This window comes from Panthera uncia, chromosome F2 (genome assembly GCF_023721935.1).
Source record: "Panthera uncia isolate 11264 chromosome F2, Puncia_PCG_1.0, whole genome shotgun sequence".
NCBI lineage: Eukaryota > Metazoa > Chordata > Mammalia > Carnivora > Felidae > Panthera > Panthera uncia.
The window spans coordinates 33225488-33244517 of NC_064812.1; the positions used below are offsets into that span (position 1 = coordinate 33225488).

Below are 19030 nucleotides of genomic sequence, written 5' to 3' on the forward strand. Positions count from 1 at the left end.
TTTAGAGGAGGGGTCGGCAAACTCCTTTTATAAAGGGTCACAGAGCAAATGTTTTAGGCTTCATGGGCCAGAGGGTCTCTGTTTCCACTATTCAATTCTGCCATTGTAGTACAAAAGCAGCCACAGATAATACACAAATGAATGAACATGGCTGTGTTCCAATAAAACTTTATTTACAAAAACAGACCGTGGGCCTGATTTGACCTGCAAGTTATAATTTTCCAACCCCTGATTCAGACTTTTGGAGAGTAAGACTCCTCTCACTGAACACTGATATCCTCTGATGGACATTCTAGACCTCCAGTTCACACAATGACAACTGAGGAAGACTTTGGTAACTCATTGACTCTTGGTCCGTATTTTTCCACAGCACAGTCTTACACAGTGAATCAAGAAATGATGAAAAAGATGACTTTGTTATTGACAACTGAATGACACTCAAGTCTAGAACATTCTAAAGAAATTCCATTTAGACAGTTGGATCATAAGTAGCTCCATCAATTCAAAAGCAGTCAAGGTTAAGTAAAACTTGCTGGCCGCAGCAGAAATAGATAAGCATAGTGCTGGTACCATGCTCTCTGCAGTTATTGACTGATTGTCTCAGGCCACTTCCAAAAGAGCTTGTAGACCCTGCACTGTGGTTAAAACGAGCTGCTTTCCATCATTAATGGGAAGCCTTTTTACTCCACAGACCTAAGTTCCAGACCTGCCTTGGCCATACGCTAGCTGGGTCGTAGGCAATGTAACCTCTTCCACACTCAGTTTTTCTTACCCATAAAACAGGGATAATAATAAATATGTCAATATCATAGCCTTACTGTGAGGATTAAATGAAATGATGCTTTCTACGTCTATCACAGAGTAAAAAGTCCATCAGTATCTGTTATGGTTATTGTGAGATCATGTGTTTGACAAGTTTGGCATTTCTGAGAGCCCCTAATTGAAATGACTCAGGAATAGAATCATGCAACATTATGCTTGCCTCATCACCTTCCCAGAAATCCTGGAGGCCAGGCCGCCCTTCTTCAGATTGCAGAGCTGGAAATTCTCTCTGACTCTTGCCGGGGTATCACCCAGGTCTGTGGCAGCCTGCCTTCACGGTGTTCTCACCTAGCCACAGCTTTTGCCTCCCTTCTTCCCGAACACACCTCACTCTCCGTTGTCAAGCAGTGATTTTCCAGTGTCAAACTATATTTCATCTTCCCGTGTTTATGCTTCCTACCTCTTTTTATTCCCCTCGATAGGGATGGAGGGAAAATAGGTCATCTTCCTTTCAAAAAAAAAAAAAAAGAGTAAGTTTAAAAGTCCCCCAGACATTTCGCTTACCCAGCCTTCTCTTTTCCATCCCTTTGGAGAACTCAGCTGTCTTTTCTCTATATTCCAGGCATTCCTTTCTCTCCCTAAAATATAGCATTACAGCTGAACATCATAAGCACCGGGCCTACTCTGACTTTTCAAGAAGGATATTGTGTGAATTGTAGCCAGTATATTCCTGCGTAGAAAACCAACATCTTGTTTCTGCCCAGGTTGTGCCCATAGATAGTCTGTCAAACAATGTCATCAGGCAAGGGCAAGGCAACTTCCCAGCATGGGGACAATGTAATTACAAGCCCAAGTCCACACACCACCCCAGAAAGTTATTTTTAACTCTGACCAATATGTTAGGCCAACAGCCTTGCTTGCAAAAGCTAATAATCATATCTCACCTATAAGCATGTATCTGTTTAATATTCATGGAACATACATCCTAGAATCATGCTAGCTTTTGCTGATTCACATTCAGTTCCTGTTCCTTTAAGACACTAAATTATTTTCAGTTGCCCACCTTCTGAAAACTAGTGTATAGGACATGAAATATTTATGTTAAGTAATAATATAGAAATTTACTAATAAGTTATTTTCAGATAAACAAATGTGTATATAAAATGCCTTCTATTTGCTCAGTGCTGTGCGAGACATAGGAGGTGAAAGATGTGATACCTACTTCCAAGGTCAACTTTCCAGTGTCCAAATTCAGTCTCTCTAACCACGATCCACACCACCATTTGTGACCTATACGATATAACTTCAAAGACAAAATAGCAGGGCTACCTTGTGGGTTTATTTCTTTAAGTCAATGTTGGGGAGTTTTTGTGAACTTGCATTAAATGTCTTGTCATCCATTGAGCACCAATACAGTTCCAAGTTATTGTCCAATTTAGATTTAATAACGTGGCTGAAGCAATTCCCATTTTCTCTTCTGTGGGAGGCAGGTGGAAAAGTCTGAATAGAGGGTGGAAGATTGATGGGTGCAGTGAGCAGCAATTTTGCTTAATAATGACAATGTACTTGAAGTAGCACCATTTAGCATTTCCAGAGATGTGGCTGCTTTGCCCCCCATTTATATAACTTGTCAGGTCCAAGAAATTGACAGAAGAGGTAGTTTGAAATAGACAGTTGGAACACATGTCAAAAAAATATCTTCTATCGTGATCACATTGAGAATGACCGGCCAATTTTGGTTTAAGAACTTTTTTAATAGCATACTGAATCCCTTGCTGCTAAATGGAAAACAAACTAAGAATCATCAGGATGTATGGAACGAGTTGCTTCTCATTTGTTTTCTGGTTGATGAAAAAATGCTTTCGTTGATTGCCCGCTGTCTAGGTGGCTTCCCATAAAGCTTTCAAGGGCAATATTGTCTAGAGGCTAAGACCTCAACGTTTTATCTCACCTGACCTACATGAACTGTGCAGTGTGGGGTGAATTATATAAACCTTTTTGCATCTCATCTTCCTCACTTAATTGCACGGGAGTAATAATAGCACTTACTTCACAGTGTTGAGATTTAACGATGATTATTCTTTCATGTGATACATGAGGTGTCATATAACCCAATGTAAAGAGATGAGGTGTATTTTTAAAGAAGCCGCCAAGCGACCTGATGAGACTTTTAAAAACTTTTTTGGGCTCTCATGGTGACCTGATAAGAATGCACTCGTGCCACAGACAGAATGGCTGAGTTGGAGAAAATGTAACAAAATAAACAAATCATTTCTCTGGGGCCAAGAAGACCCACGTTGCTCTCAGAAATTCTCTTCCTCTCCAGTATTCTCTCTGAATGCACATCGACGGGGCTGCAGTCTCCTGCAGGCTTTGCTTCAGTGATTTTCTCATCTATAACCGCACGCGGCTCTTTGATAGAAAGCTATTTGCAAAGGGACAGAATGTTTTTCTGCAGCTGTGATGTGAGTGGTATCAAAGTTATTGACTAAGTTGGAAAATAGCTTAATGTTATCTTCAGGGCTTCTGCTTCCCTGTCGGCTTGAGCCTTGGAGATGTGTATAATTGGGACTCAGTAAGACAACCTTGACACCCCTCTGCAGAGAGACGTGCCCTTTGATACAGGCTCAAAGCGAGCTTAACAAAGAGCAGCTTTTCCCTCGGGGCAGAGTGACCACTGAGAACACCCTTCCTGTGAATCTGCTAATGAAGAGGCAAAGGCCCAGGAACCCCATCCTCCCTTACCAGCTGGGAAGGTTTTAATCATTCCTACCCTTCCTGTCACCACCCAGACAGGACAACAGCCTAGCCATCCAATCAGTAATTACAGAGAAGAGATTTCTCACAAATGCTAGTCTCCTGAGCTACCTGGCATATTGTTAAATTTGAAAAAATATTTGATGATAAATCTTGCAGCTCTTTGGTTTTGCTTACAAATGGAATCAGAGCATCGTCCCACATCTGCATCTGTTCTGCAGACACATTTGGTTGAACGTAGCTTCTAGGTTCCTTCTGAATCACAGAATTTTTTAACTTTGCCTCGGAGATATCCATGAGCTCTTTGTTAAGGGAATTACTCTCCAAGGGACAAAGTCTTTATCAGTTGGAATCTTTGGCTGCAAATCATAGTGACCAACTTGCTGTCACTTAAGCAAAGGCACACTCTGTGGAAAGGCTATGAGGAGCTTACAGACCAAAAGAACAGTCAATGCTGAGGGCTCTGCAAGGGTGGAGCCCAGGGCAGCCTTGGACAGCCTGTAGCATGAATTGGTTTGCCATCAGGATTGTACCCACCAATCACTTTTAATTTTTGTGGTCACTCTGCCAATGATTCAGGTTACTAGGAAACAAAAGGCAATTGCCCATCCCTTGGTTAGGTAAGAACAGGGCACCATATCTAACTGTCTTACCAGATTATCTCTAATGAGGGAGAGAGATGGCTTAAAGAAAAATGGGGGTGCTGACACCAGAGGAAGGGAGAATGAAAGCCAAGGGACAAAATTACAGTGCTTGCTACCCTGCATTTCTCAGGACGGGATTATTTGTGTGGCCCACTTAAGAGCCAAACGCACCTCCAACTTCCATGACCCCTGCTCCAATTTATCTCACAGTGTTGCTGAACCTTACAACGATGATGAATGAGTCCATTGACTCAATCTCTCTTTTAGCCAGAGTCTGGGTACCTCCATTCTTGCTTTCTTCCAAAATGGTCTCTCAGTGTTCCACGCACTGCCAGCCCACCAGGTGACATGAGATCCGCCAGCTTTGTAAGGGAGGATAAATGAGTCTGACTTTGTCTTTCACACCTGGGCTTGGGCTGCATCTGAGGGAGCCCCTTTGAGCAACTTATGAAAACCTAGGGAATATTTCATTATTTTTCCATAAAGTTCTAGGACGAATGGGTCTGCTCCTGTGTCTTGCAGGGCAGTGGCCTGAGTTAGACTTGAAGAGACAGTGCTTAATGCTCACCTCTGCTCAGGATCTGTTACAGAGACAAGACCTGAAGGGCAGTTGGGCTCAGGCTTCATGCTCAAGAAAGGCCTCAGTTTTATACTTTTGAGATTACCACAAACGATTTTTCTAAAAGTCCCAGAAATACACTGCAAATATTGAAAGAAAAAGATGTATCTGGCGAAGTTCTTACTGCAACCAGGAGAAATCTACTCTAGATAGTTAAACAAAAGGGAAACGTATTAAGGGACACTGAGTGGCTCAGAGAATCTCCAGAAGGACCAGAGGACCAGGCTAAGAGGCTATACAACCAGGACCAATGCTCTAGGCCTACCACAGGGCAAGAGAGAGCCACGGAGCTGCCCCTGGGCACAGTTCCCATGGATGGCTTCAATGAAACAAGGTTGGACTCTGCTGCTAAACTTCTGTCACAGCTGGCCCTAAAAGCAGGATTTATCTGTCTCCACCCTCACCAACATGAGGTCCTGTGACACCTGCATCCTGAGTCACCAGCTCGCATGCAAAGTCTGGTGCTGGGGCACTATTTTGGAGGAGGCAAGATCTCATAACTGGGCCCCAGCTGCAAAGGAGGCTGGGAAGGCATGTTCTTGGCTTTTGCCTTAACAGAGGGTCTCTGCCTTTAAGGGAGCATGTTCAAAGGAACAACAGGTATCCTCCCAAAGGCAATTGTGTGACTTGGAACTTGTGTTCATTCCATTAATGGACCACATCTCCCATACTGCACTGGTGGTGAATAGATTTTATTTTTATTTATTTATTTTTTTTAATTTTTTTTTTCAACATTTTTTATTTATTTTTGGGACAGAGAGAGACAGAGCATGAACGGGGGAGGGGCAGAGAGAGAGGGAGACACAGAATCGGAAACAGGCTCCAGGCTCCGAGCCATCAGCCCAGAGCCTGACGCGGGGCTCGAACTCACGGACCGCGAGATCGTGACCTGGCTGAAGTCGGACGCTTAACCGACTGCGCCACCCAGGCGCCCCAGTGGTGAATAGATTTTAGATACATTTTGTAATAATTTTATAAATCTTGTGATGATATTGAATTCTATTTTTCTTTAAAACAATGAAATATTGAAATGCACCGCAATTTTTTTTAACCTTATGGCAGCATTACAAATATACCAGTATTCTTAAGTGAGAGTTATTCTGTCCTGTTAGAGGTTCATTCATTATCAAACTGAGTGACCCTTGGGCAAGCTCTCACACAGCTCTAATCCAGCATTATCAACAGGGATGTGGGGTGACAATAGTTACCTGTGAATTTATAACTGTCGGTAATATTGGCATCGCTAAATATTGCTAGGTATGGATGAGCAAGCATTTCATATGACTTGATAAGATGCAATTAACAATGATAATTATAACAATTTACCTTATGCATTTATTTATGTATTGCTAATGAACTGGTACAGCTCACCAGAAATGTTAAGTAAACAATGAAACTCTGGGATTAGATGTTTCTATCTCATGTAATGTGGTGCTCTATTTCCAAAACATAGTCACGTCCTAGAGGTTGGTGGACACAGGAAATAAAACACACAGAAGGAAAATCGTGGCGATTCTTTTTGGTCATTTCATACATATTTATTAAGCACCTACTGTGTGCTGGGGATGAAACGACATGGACTCAGTCTTAAAGTGTGCACTAAGTAGGAAGAGAGGGTCTTGTCAAGAGATCATTGGATCATTTAGCATTCAGCTAGGGCTAAGCCACAGAGGAAGATACTCGGTTTTGCTGGGGGTCATCGGGGTCAGGATTCTCTTCCCACCGCCACCCTCCACCACCTGCTTTATTGAAATGTAATCGACATGGCACCGGGATTCTTGAGTGGAGTCTTAGGGAAGGGAGGGGAACAGATGTGAACAGGGAGGAGGGTAATCAGAGTGACGAGAACTGCATGCATCAAGATCCATAAGTGTGAAAGTTCCTAAAAGACTGGAGAATTGCAGCTCTGGCTGGAAGGCAAGAGTTGGGCAAGGAATGACACCCTGTCAGACACCTTCCGATGTAAAAGTGGAAGCACATTCTTTTTGCTGCTGGTGATACTGCCTAGAATTTACATTTTGTGTTAATTGCACCTCATTTACATAATGCCTTATTATAAAGAATCACTTAGATGCTGCCTAATTGTCTTCTTTCTCTTATAACCCTTGAGAAAGTCAAGGTCATGATCTTTATTTGTCTGAGGCAGAGAAATCTGATTTGACATTTTGCTGTCACAGACCTTTTGCTTTCATATTTGTTTCTTTTTTTTTGCATATTCATTTATTCCCAGCCCACAAAAACACTTTACTTTGTGTATTTCCTTTTGTATTTGTCTACCTGCATATGTATTTTCCTTGTAGATATAATATACATGCTTTGTATAACTTTTTTCCATTTATTATTATGTAATTATCATTTTATTTGCTTCCCTATCATATTCTTAATTGTAGGCTTTCATAGATGCCCAATAGTCCACCAGATAGTCATTAGAAAATTGTTATGCTTCAGATTTTGAATAGTTTAGGCAGTACTGCAATGACAGTCTTTGTGTATAGAGCTTATTTCTTCTCTTAGATTATTTCCCTAAGAGCGTCAGTAATTTTTAATTTCCCATCGGGAAAATAGACTTTTATGATTTAGGGCTTCCCCTTTTTTGCCTCCCATTCTTGTATTTCAGGAACCATTTCAGCATGAATTTTTATGCATTTTACTTCCTCCATTTAGTAGACTTACTAATGCATTCGTCCAGACATTTTTATGTAACATTTTACAAAGCAAGCCAGAGAGTTTCTGCCATCAGTGTAACTGATACTTAGGAAACCACAGCCCAGACAGACTATGGAAGTATCACAAAGAGACTGTGATGGTCGTAAAAACACTTTAACCTGCAGGTTTGAAGCTCCTTTATATTGTTCCTTAGATTTATCTTGAGTTTGTATCTTTCATCACCAACTCATAACTCATCATAACTCATCCTATTCTTAGTAACCCTTTAAATATTTTATTCATTTTCCTATTTCCTATCAAACATCACTATTTGATCAGTAGCCCCCCTCCTCCTTAGTGTTTGAAATTATTGTTACTGTGTTTGTATCTACCTCTTATTCATTGTGATCTTTTCAACTTTTCTATCAGTCAGTTGGTTCTTAAGGCCCCTCTTTGTGGACAGTTGTGAGGAGTGTATGAAGGTAACAGGGGAAACAAAGAGGGCTGTAGGAGGTGTTGGGTCGTCCAGATGAGAGATGATGGTGGCATGGGACTTGGGTGGGAACAGTGGAGAGCTACCAAAGCGTGCAGGTTTGGGATTTCTTTATTTATTTTTGGGGAGGTAGAACCAATAGGCTTAATGATATCTTGAGGGAGGAGGAAAGGCAGATGGTAGTATCATTTACTGAGTTGAGAAACTCAAGGGAGAAGCAAACTTGAGTGGGAGTGTTGTGGGAGACATTGAAAATCAAGAATTCTGTTTGGACATGTTAGGGTTGGAAACCATTCCAACCATAGGGTTGGAGACCCAATATCCAGGCCAGCACCATCTCGTTCATTTCTAGGGTGGCAGCACACAAAAGCTCTGAATCTCCGAGCTCCATCCTTCCAGATTAGGGTTGGGGGAGCCTTGGGCTACTGTTCCTTCGACCCAGCCTTGGGGATTTTAGCAAAGAACTTCTCTCAATCCATCTTGAGAGGGCTTATAGAGACTTGTACAGAATTCAGATGATGCTCATGTTATTCACTGCTGCCAGATCACTCCCCCCACCCCCGCCCCTTTCCACCAAATGAAATTTAGGGAAGAAGTCACTCAACTTTCAAGGATCCAGCCTGGAAGTCATCGATCATATTGTATAAGATTGAACGTACTAATAAACTACTAAGAATAATGATGAATATACAAATAGATGACATAGACCCTGCTAAGTGATTATATTCTAACATGCTTTGTTATTTTTATCATCTCAAATTTTTCAAGTTTTGCCTCAGACAAGGGAAAGAAGTTCCAGATACAATTTTCCTTGATAACGACCAAGTTCAATTTGACAACCACCAATTTCTGATTCCGTCTGGGAAAGGAGGGAGAGGGATGGGATTTGGGGAGTGGGAATGAAGAAGCCTCAGATGCATCTGCCAAAAGTTACACTTCTGTAAAGCTGGGTGGGTACTGAATCAGTGTGTTCATCAGACTCATGTGTGTTGTAAAAATTAATTTAAAAATCTAACCGTGAGAGACAATATCTTCCTTTCACCCACTTCATCCTCATTAATCACCATAAGGAGTGATCTATTGGGTTTTTCTCTCAGAAAATGTAATTACTTTGTAATGAAATGTTAATGCTATGTTCTATTCTTGAAGTCGCTTGTTCAAATGATAAAGCTTAATATGGCTTAATAGAGTTGCTAAATTTTCTTCTAAAGTCATTCTTTGAATATTGTATATTTGTCAGGTGAGCTGGTGATGATGTGGAGGGTCTTTGTCTTTACAAACAGGACTATTTCAGCAAGAACTCATCATCAGGCTGTTAACTTCAATATCTTCGAGGGCATGGTTTGCCACGGGGTGCCCCTTGTGACCATTTCCAGAGGCAAAGTGGTGTATGAAGCTGGAGTTCTTAGTGTCACAGCAGGAGATGGAAAGTTTATTCCTCGCAAACCATTTGCTGAGTATATTTACAAACGGATCAAGCAGCGAGACCAGGTGAGTTGTGCAGAAATAGGTTATTACCGGGGGCTGAACCATCACCTGTTTCTGGATGTTGTTTTTGGCGTTTTCACATATGCTCGCCTTAACACATTCTTGGGAGTCAGGATTGAGAGGAGAGGTTCCAGCTAAATTCCAGTTTTCTAAGAGAGAATCATTATTGGATGTATGCATTTTCCCTTGAAGATAGGTGTATCTACCAAGGGTTTCCTCATGGACCAAGTCACTTTTCCCCAGGCAGATTCAGGGTCTCTGGGGAGTTTTGGCAATTGCGTTAGTCGGCGTCCTCTAGGAAGCAGATACTCATGTTTTTATTAGGGGTAACACCTGTGTGAGAAGATTGGAAGGAGTCAGAAAGTGCTGGGAGAGCCTTCAGACTGAAATTCAAGTCTGACTCTGGTGAAGGACCGAGAAAAAAGAAAGGAAGCATCCTAGTCTACCATTCAATCTAAGATAGGTTGAGCAAGGCCTTGGGCAGCCCTTGAACCAAGTCTCCTGTCAACCAGCTACATGGCATGCTGTCATTGGCTGGGAGCAGCTATGGGAGGCGTGGCCTGTGTGCAAAATGGAGGTGGAGTTTGGAGCTCAGCAATGAATAGTGCTTAGCAATGAATGGTGCTTCAAAAAATTACACTCCTTATAGTAGAATGTATGAAAGCTCATTTTAATGGCCATGAGAGCAGTGGTGGAGTTTTGAGCAGGTAGATCTAAATATGAATTCTACCTTGCCCTTCCATTTCCTAGCTATGTGGCCAACAGCAAGATCTCTCATCCTTCTGCTCAGTTGTCTGATCTAGAGAAAGGCAACATTTCCTCCTTAACAAATTGCTAAGACTGAAATAAGAGTTTTAAATATAAGGCACATAGTATGGGTCAAATGTTAGTTCCGTCTCTTTGTTTTCCTCTTTTGATGACCAAATCTATGACAAAGTTTCCCTAAATCTTTGTTTGTAATAAATGTATAAAAGAAACATTTGTTCTTAATGTATCATGGGTTTTTATACCTTTGTTTACACTGTTTTAAAAATTCATTTTACTAAATACACTAACATGTCAGAAGATTTCAAATGAAAACCATATAAATTGCTAGACTTGGGTTGTCAGGGAGGCAACCTGTGCCCTCGACCCCACGTGAGGACAATAGGCCATGGCTGGATGCCCGAGATCGTCTAAGACTGCCTTTCTGGTTTTTACTCAGTAGGCTTCACTCACTGTGTTCCTCATCTGGCCTAGAGACAGTAGAGTTTGAAACCCTTGGATCAATTCTAAGGCTTCTCTCTCTTCTTTCCATTTTAAAATATATTTCTATTTTTCCAAAGTTCTCTGGCTGTTTTTCAATGCATTCCATTTGGATCATGTAGTCTGTTTGATTTTTCCTCTTATGTCTTGTGAGAAATTTTTTATTTGTGGATTCTCAGAGTCCCTTATACAAGATTCATCCCGTTTTGTTTGGTGTTTTTCTTTTAACACTTCCTAAAGCTTTGATTAAGTAAACAGGCACTCTAGAATGTTTTAAATTCTCAGGGTGCCATAGTTCTTTATATACTGTATTTTAGTCAAAATGTTTAAGATTACAGTTCATTTTGCTAGGATTAATTTGTAAATGTTGACATTGACAGGTACCAGGTAGATAGTGACTGTAAGAATCCCCTGTGTTTCTGACCACGTGTGTGATAGATAATAGCAATACTAACATTTACTGATGCTAACTGAATGCAAGTCAGGGCATGAGTTCTTTCACTGTAAAATTCTGTGAGGGAAGGAACTATTATTTTCCCCCATTTTAAAGATTAGGAAACAAGCTTTAGAAATTTAGACACTGATCCAGGTCATACAGCTCGTATATGGCAGGGCCAGAACATAAACTCTGGTTGTCTGACTCCAAAAACTGTACAGGTGAGCAATGAACGATATTGTAAATCATAAAGATTGAGTTAAATGAGTTAATGGGAGACAAATGATTCAGCATTTGGTTTGGAAAACAATAGTCTCTCAAAAACTAATCTGAATTGGAGACATTGTTGGCGGCTAATGCATTCACGAAGCTGTAATAGTAATCTAAGGTATGAGCAGAAAGGGATTGGGTTAGGGAACCATAAGGAGGCAGAATCAGCAGAACTGGGTGATAGGTTAGGTCACATGTGAATTGGATTCAAGACAGCATCAGTGCCAATGCTCTCCAACAGGGGCGCTAGACTAACCGGGAACGCCTGATAGACTGTATTTAAATGGCTGACGTTACCTAAGTTGTCTTCTTGTAGAGACAATGCTTGAGGCAGCAGAGATCACCAAATGACTGGCGTCATCAATTATCCTTTCCAAATTGTCATTTTAGGGTTTGTTGGCAAAATTCTTATCAACTTCCCTTTTCAAGAGTTCACTTTGTTTGTGAGTCATCTTAGTTTCTTAATATTTTCTTCTGATATCACCAACTTTTTTTTCCTTTTTTTAAAAATTTTTATTGTTTATTTATTTTTGAAACACAGAGAGATGGAGCGTGAGTGGGGAAGGGCAGAGAGAAAGGGAGACACAGAATCGGAAGCAGGCTCCAGGCTCTGAGCTGTCAGCACAGAGCCCGATGCAGGGCTTGAACCCACAGACTGTGAGATTCATGACCTGAGCTGGAGTGGGGTGCTGAACCTACTGAACCACCCAGGCACCCCTGATATCACCAACTTTTAAGGCATTCAAGGGCATTATTGTTTTTGCAGTAACAATAGGTGATAGCTGTTATCATTATTGTCATGTGCTATTCTGAGCACTTACTATCTGCCAGGCACTGTACTAGATGGTTTACAGTCATTATTTTACTCAACCTGCATAACAAGTCATATGGTAGATATTATCAACCTCATTTTACAAAATAGAAAGCTGAGTCTCAGCAAGATTAAATAACTTCCCTGTGATAAGCAGTAAGTAAACGTAAGAGCCAGGATTTGTAACATGGCCTTTCTGATTCCCGCTGTATCATGGGACCTGCATACATCAAGAAAAGAGAAGAAAGTGATTGTGAAGCTCAAAGTGTGGGGAAACTCATTATTTTGGAAAACGGTGGTGTGGGAAAAATATCAAAGAAAATGGATAAAATGAGGTTTGAAGGCTGCCTGGAGACATTTCAAACATTTTTTTCTCTCCATGAAGCAAAGATAATTTCATAGAAGAAAAATATCACACTAAGGTTAATAAAGAGAGTTGTTAGGCATTCTAGTTTTAAATTGACATTAGGTTATTAGAGCTCTTGCTTTGGTTTCCACTTAAAATATTCTGGTTATTTTTGTAAGGATAGGAGTTTGAAGGCAAGCAGAAAAGTAAGAAAATGAATCCCTTACCCTTCTGTGGTAGAGACACATCAGCATTTGCCTGCTCCATAACTTGGCTGACTTGGCTGGAGTGTTGGTTCCTTAAGGACACCATCGTATATTCTCATGCCCAGTACTTGGTACATAGTAAGAATTTGATGCATAAACAAATTGCAGGGGCATCTGGAGGGCTCCGTGGGTTAAGCATCCCACTTCGGCTCAGGTCATGATCTTGCGGTTCATGAGTTTGAGCCCTGCATCGGGCTCTGTGCTGACAGTTTGGAACCCGCTTCAGATCCTCTTTCTCCCTCTGTTTCTGCCCCTCCCCCACTCATGCTCTGTCTCTCTCTGTAAAAAATAAACATTAAAAAATTTTTAAAAATAAAAAAAAACTGCAAATAGAAAGAGCAAAGACTATAGTTTTAGAGGTCTTAGAAAAAATTTTAAATCAACTTACCCAGGAGATTGCCCCCTGACTCATCCCAAATTGTGGAATTATCTGTGAGCTTGATTCTTGTCCATGAGTTTATTACTTAACAAAAGTTACCAGCATCATGCCAGGCACCTACCACTGTTATCAGATACAGTAAGGAATTTCAAAGGAAAGAAACAACATTTTTATCCAATTTGACAGCTTTTGGGAATTGTTTCTTTATTTATTTTAACATTTAAGCAGCTGATCCTTAAGGGAAAAAAATTTAAATCAGAAGATGAGGCATCAAACTATTTGATAAATATAACATAATAAAATATATATTACAGTATTTTATAAAAAGTCACTTAAGTGACTCTTGGGGGATGAAGGAAGGAGAAAAAAAAAAGAGTAACAAAACTTAGATGTTCAAGAGCATCTGGAAAGAATAAAATCAACTTACATACTGTTAATTCCTTACCCCAAAAAATATAGCTCGTGAAACTCAAATGAATTACTTTTTCTAGAATTTTTTGTGTGTTTAGACTTGTAATTTTCACCCAAATTTGGAAGTACAGAGTTGCTTTAAGTCATCTCTTTTTCTCTTTTTTCAGTATTAAGCAACCCAATCTATTCTGGGAAATCAGGGTCACATTGCATTTTATAGAGAAACAGGAATAGCTTCACGGAGCAATGCATGGCTTCAGAGTTGTGCCAAAGCTTTGAAACTTTTAAAGCTTTGCAACAATAAGCATAATTTGCCTTTTAGATAAGATAAAATTGAATGGATGGCTGATCTGGTCCTTGAAATGAGTGTTCTCCACTTCTGAAGGAACAGTTTGTCAACGTCTTTCTCAATGTGGTAGCTCAGAGAAAATAATTTAAGGGATGTCGGTAACTGTCACGTATCCTCATTTCCTCAGATTGATTGTTAATAATAATCAAAGGTGATACCTCCGTTGGAGTCGGCTCATTTTGGTTCATGAGAGACATTTGTGTGTGCCTCTTCCCAGCTCCTCATTCAGTGACGTCACTTCAGTAGCCTGAAATCTGCTGTGGTGGGAGCATTTACACCCCAGAAATAGGCAGGTGCTATAAATCAGGGCTTTGGGGGGGCTGCTGAGAAAAGGGAAGGCAGCGCTGGTTGTTGACATTGACCAGTGCACCACTGTATACGGGGACTTCCTAAATACTCTCTTTTTGCGCTTTAACCACTCAGCATTTATTCAGTAAATATTTATTGATAACCAATTATGTGCCTGGCATAGTTTAATCCTTACAACCTTCTGAGGCAAGTAGTGGTATTCCAATTTTATAAAGTAAGAAACTGAGGCATTTTTTTAAGTTTATTTACTTATTTTGAGAGAGGCTGAGACAACATGAGCGGAGGAGGGGCAGAAAGAGAGAGAGAGAGGGAGAGAATTCCAAGCATGCTCTGCACTATGAGTGCAGAGCCCGACATGGGGCTTGAACTCACAAAACCATGAGATCATGACCTAAACCGAAATCAAGAGTTTGACTCTTAACTGACTGAGCCACAAGGTGTCCCAGAATCAGAGTCTTAAGGAGGTCACATAGCTACTAAGTGGCCGCCTTAGAACCCAGACCCAGATTTTTCTACCTCCAAAGCCAATCCCCTTAGCCTCTATTGCTGCAGTGTACTGATCAGGAAGTTTACTCCCCCCACATACACAAAGCCACCTGCCCCCATCTTCAGAATGTCACCCCACTAGTCTGCCTTCCTGTACATGGCGTTCACTTACCCTCAGGCTGGCAAACTTATTACCAGAGGAACCATCCCTGAAATGAGAGGGCCCAGCTTTGTCACATTGTCCTTGAGAAATAGCTCAGCAGATATGTTGAAGGTTAAAAGGAAATAATTGGTGGATTGCAAAAGATTTTCAAAATGCAGGTTTTCACTGTTACAGGTCATCTCTAATGAACCTAGGGGTTCTTCGTGCCCTAGGGATTCACAGCCCTGAAGGGCTCAGTTCATTGTGTGCTGAGTGTTCACCAGACAGGCATGGACTTCATTTGCTGCTCATTTGGACTGCTAAGTATTGGATCAGTACCTGCTGTTTGGAATCTGGAAATTCTGTTGTCTCAACTGATATTTTAGTTTCTTAGTCTCCATGTTTGGCATGGTATCAGAACTTCCTCTGGGGCCGAGGATTCTTCTCCGTTGGTCTTCCTAGTCTCAGAAAAGCTAGCATCCCAGCACACAACTCTCTGCAAACAATACAATTACATTTTCTATCAACTTACAACTTCCTGTTTCCCCTGGCCAGCTAACCAAAAAGCATTTCTGCAATTACCTGGGTATAATAATGATGATTGCGATTCATATTTATTCATAGTGCTGCACATTGTGATATAGTTCTCTTTTTTGTCTATTAACTCATCATAATGACAGTCATCATTAAATGCTGTAAACCTTGAACTTTACCAACGCAAGCCACCAGCACCCTGCCAGACAAGGTGCCATCTGTGATCCCTATATTACCTAAGAGAGCCTCTCACACAGTTTTACACTCGAGCCACTTTATTGGATTGTGATATCATCAGGATGGAAAGATCTGGTGGTGGGTGAAATCATTGGATTTTGACCCACCTGTACTGAGGGGAACAGATGCCACAACCCAGTTCACCCCTCTGAAGGTGTGTTCTCAGGACACTAGTCTCACACTAGTTTCTCTCTCTCTCTCTCTCTCTCTCTCTCTCTCTCTTTCTCTCTCTCTTTAGGACACTAGTCTCTTGAGGTGCACCTTGAGAAAGGTGTCACATAATTTTAGATAATGCTGCTCTCAGACTGATTCTATTGCCCAATATCATACAAAAGTTCTAAGAAGTCCTACAGTTGAGAAACCTTTCATTTAACAAATATTTCTCGAGCACCAGGTACTATCCTAGGCCCTGGGGATACAGGCGTAATATAACACCAGTGTTCGTTCTCAAAGACCTTAAATCCTATTTCCGTTTCACCTACAGTTCCTTGTGCCTAAGTTCCAATTTTGCTGGAGACCCTTATTACATCCCCCTGCGATGAGGTCTATTAGCCACTTGAACAAAGGAGTCTGGAGATTAGGAGAGATCAGGGCTGCAATTAAAATTTGGGAATCGCAACATGTAGATTTAAAACCATAAGTCTGAGGCCACCGAGAAGAAGAAAGGGGGCTTCAGACGGAGCTCTGGGACTGCCAACCTTCAGAGGTTGAGGAGCAGAGGAGCCAGCAAAGGAGCCTGAGAAAGGGGCCGGTGAGGGAGGAAGAAAACCAGGAGAACATGGAGGAGAGAAGGCAAGCAGAGAAGAGACCTGCCCTCTTTGTTCAATCCAGAGCCCTCTGCTTCTTTGTCCGGCTCTTCCATAAATGTCCGCGAAGAATTAGGTATGGGTTTAGCTGGGAGACTCAGGACGGAGTCCGTGTTAATCACTGTACTCATCTGAGATCCTAGGGAACGAAACCCACTTTATTTTGGACCCCACCACTTAGGGTAACCCATGAGCATGACACATTGGTCTCACCAGACGCTAGGGGCCATGTCAGGGCAGGGCACTTCACACTTCAGATGGAGATCTGTTATTGTCACTAGAGAGAAGTAACAAGAGTTGTAGGTTGGGTCTACTGAGAAAACACATGTGCAACTGAACTTCTGAATAACACAGTGACGGCTTGAGATTTTGCAGGACGAGTGCCATCACTCTCTGTTTTGTCGCAGTGAATATCTACTGAGGTTCTGAAATAGACGGAGTGCAATGCCAGGGGCAATAGGCGGTACAAAGATGAACAAGATGTGGGGCTAGCATTAAAGAGTTTATGTAACCCACCTCTAAGGATAAGAAGATTTTACAAGGTGAGAGTACTGGGAGGCTTGGGACCAGAACTTGAATTGTCTTTGATTTTGTCAAATCATCTATCAAAGCGGAAGGCTGTGAAGTGTGGAGCAGCAAAGCCTCCCCAGAAAGGGCCGGTTTGTCTCTGAGGCGGCGGCGTGGGCAGGGGTAGTTAATGCCCCACGGCAGTTCTGGCGGGAAATCGTGCCCTGCCTACCCAGAGCCTCAGAGGCAGATACAGAGCAGGACCACGTGCAGATTAGACCTGGCCAGTCAGATACACAGTGGCCACTGTGACCAGAGTGACCAGCAAGGCTACGAGGGGCCTAGTGGCACTGCTAGTGAAGTGACTGAGCAGCCAGAAGGTGGTTCGTGGTCAACCAGGTGAGCCGAGGCCTGCCCACAGGAGACAGTCGGCCAAAGAGGAAGGGCAGCCTAGAGAACAGATAAACGGCGAAACACAGCAAAGGAGTGTGAGGGAAACGGAGTTACCCCAGGCCAGGATGACCCACACAAGGAGGAGACAAAAGCTCAGATGGGGATCTCCTTCCCATCATACCCTGGGCAGAAATTGATCAACTGTGTATTGAGTACTTGTTATGGAAAAACAGAGCAGTACCCCAGCCCCGAATCTGCTGGAAGGGATAGATGAGTAAACAGATAATTACAGGAAACCATGGTAAACAGGGTGGTGGATGTGTCAGGGAGGGCTAAAGCATCCTGGACGGACAATCCTCTGGACTTGAGTGAGAGAAGATAAATCAGAGATATTTAGGCCAAGGAGGTGGTAATGCCAGCATGGGCAAGGTCTAGCCCTGGCGGGAGGATCTGGGAAGGACCCTGGTCATCTGTTGAGTCTCGTGATCCCCACCAAGTCTGCAGCTGGGGTCAGGGAAGGATCCTCCAAGGGACTGATCAGGTTGTGAAGCAAGCCCACCCCTGAATGAGGAGGACTGTGCCTGGGCGTGATGGCTCTGCTTAAATCACTGCTTTTAGCCACCCCTTCCCAGGAAGGAGTCGAGGAGAGACAAAAAAGTAATAGCTGAAAACCACAAGCAGTGAAGTTTCAAAGGAACTGTTGGGTGAAGAGGGAGACAGAGTGGGGTTGATGAAGGGCACGCAGCATGAAGGCAGGTGACACCAAGATCTGCCCACTTATGTCACTTTTTCCAGGCGATCTTAGCTGTGGAAAAGGCTGGCCACAGGTTTTACTGAGTGCCAGTGCTAACAGAAAAGAGAGAAAGGAAAGACCCTTCTGATTATAGGCAACATATGGACATGAATCCTGGTTTTCCTAGCTAGTTCTTTTTTTCAAAGTTTATTTATTTATTTTTGAGAGAAACAAAGAGCACACATACAAGTGGGGGAGGGGCAGGGAGAGAGGGAGAGAGAATCCAAAGCAGACTCCATGCTGTCAGTGCAGAGCCTGATGCAGGGCTTGAACCCACGAACCGTGTGATCATGACCTGAGCCAAAACCAAGTCGCTTAACCGACTGAGCAATCCAGGCACCCTGTTATTAGCCAGTTCTGATGATGCCCGTTAATTATGTTTAGTTCCCTTTACAGTCTCAGTCGTGTTTGGATTCAATTATATGGTCAGCCAAAGTTTAAGTGATACATCATACAGTCTGACTTGGAAAGTAAACCAGGAGAGGAAAAAACACGAAGACCTCCCTGAAAGGTCATAGAGTGGGACAGTAAGTAGATGTAAGTTTCAGGTGTGGCTTAGCTCCAGGTAACACAAGGTCCAGGGGCTGGGTGGCAGAAATAGGAAGTTGGTCCTTCATTTCTTGGTGTCGATGTTCCTCAAGATGACAACAGGATCCAGGGCAAAGTAAAGGACAGAGATAGTCAAAATGAAAGTGCAGCAAAGCATCCAACCAGACACAGAAAACGGACAGAGGCTGGGACTGGTGAGCGGAGGGCAGGGGTCCCCCCCTCCCACCCCCTAAGTGCTCTGTGTGTACCCTGACACTACACTTCAAATGTCACAACTGTAGGGACGGTCTCTGTGTTGCTCTTTGTTTTGTCCTCTGTGCCTGGCAAAATATCTGGGACTGTGTGTGTTCAA

At 42.3% G+C, this 19030-nt stretch overlaps 1 protein-coding gene across 1 annotated transcript in view; it reads left to right on the forward strand.

The window, feature by feature from the left end:
* Window positions 1-19030, forward strand: part of DPYS (dihydropyrimidinase) — an 82438-nt gene that overhangs the window by 60200 nt on the left and 3208 nt on the right. Inside the window, exon 8 of the mRNA XM_049633016.1 lies at window positions 9205-9412. Coding sequence (XP_049488973.1) covers window positions 9205-9412 — 208 coding nt within the window. The remainder of the gene's footprint in view (window positions 1-9204; window positions 9413-19030) is intronic.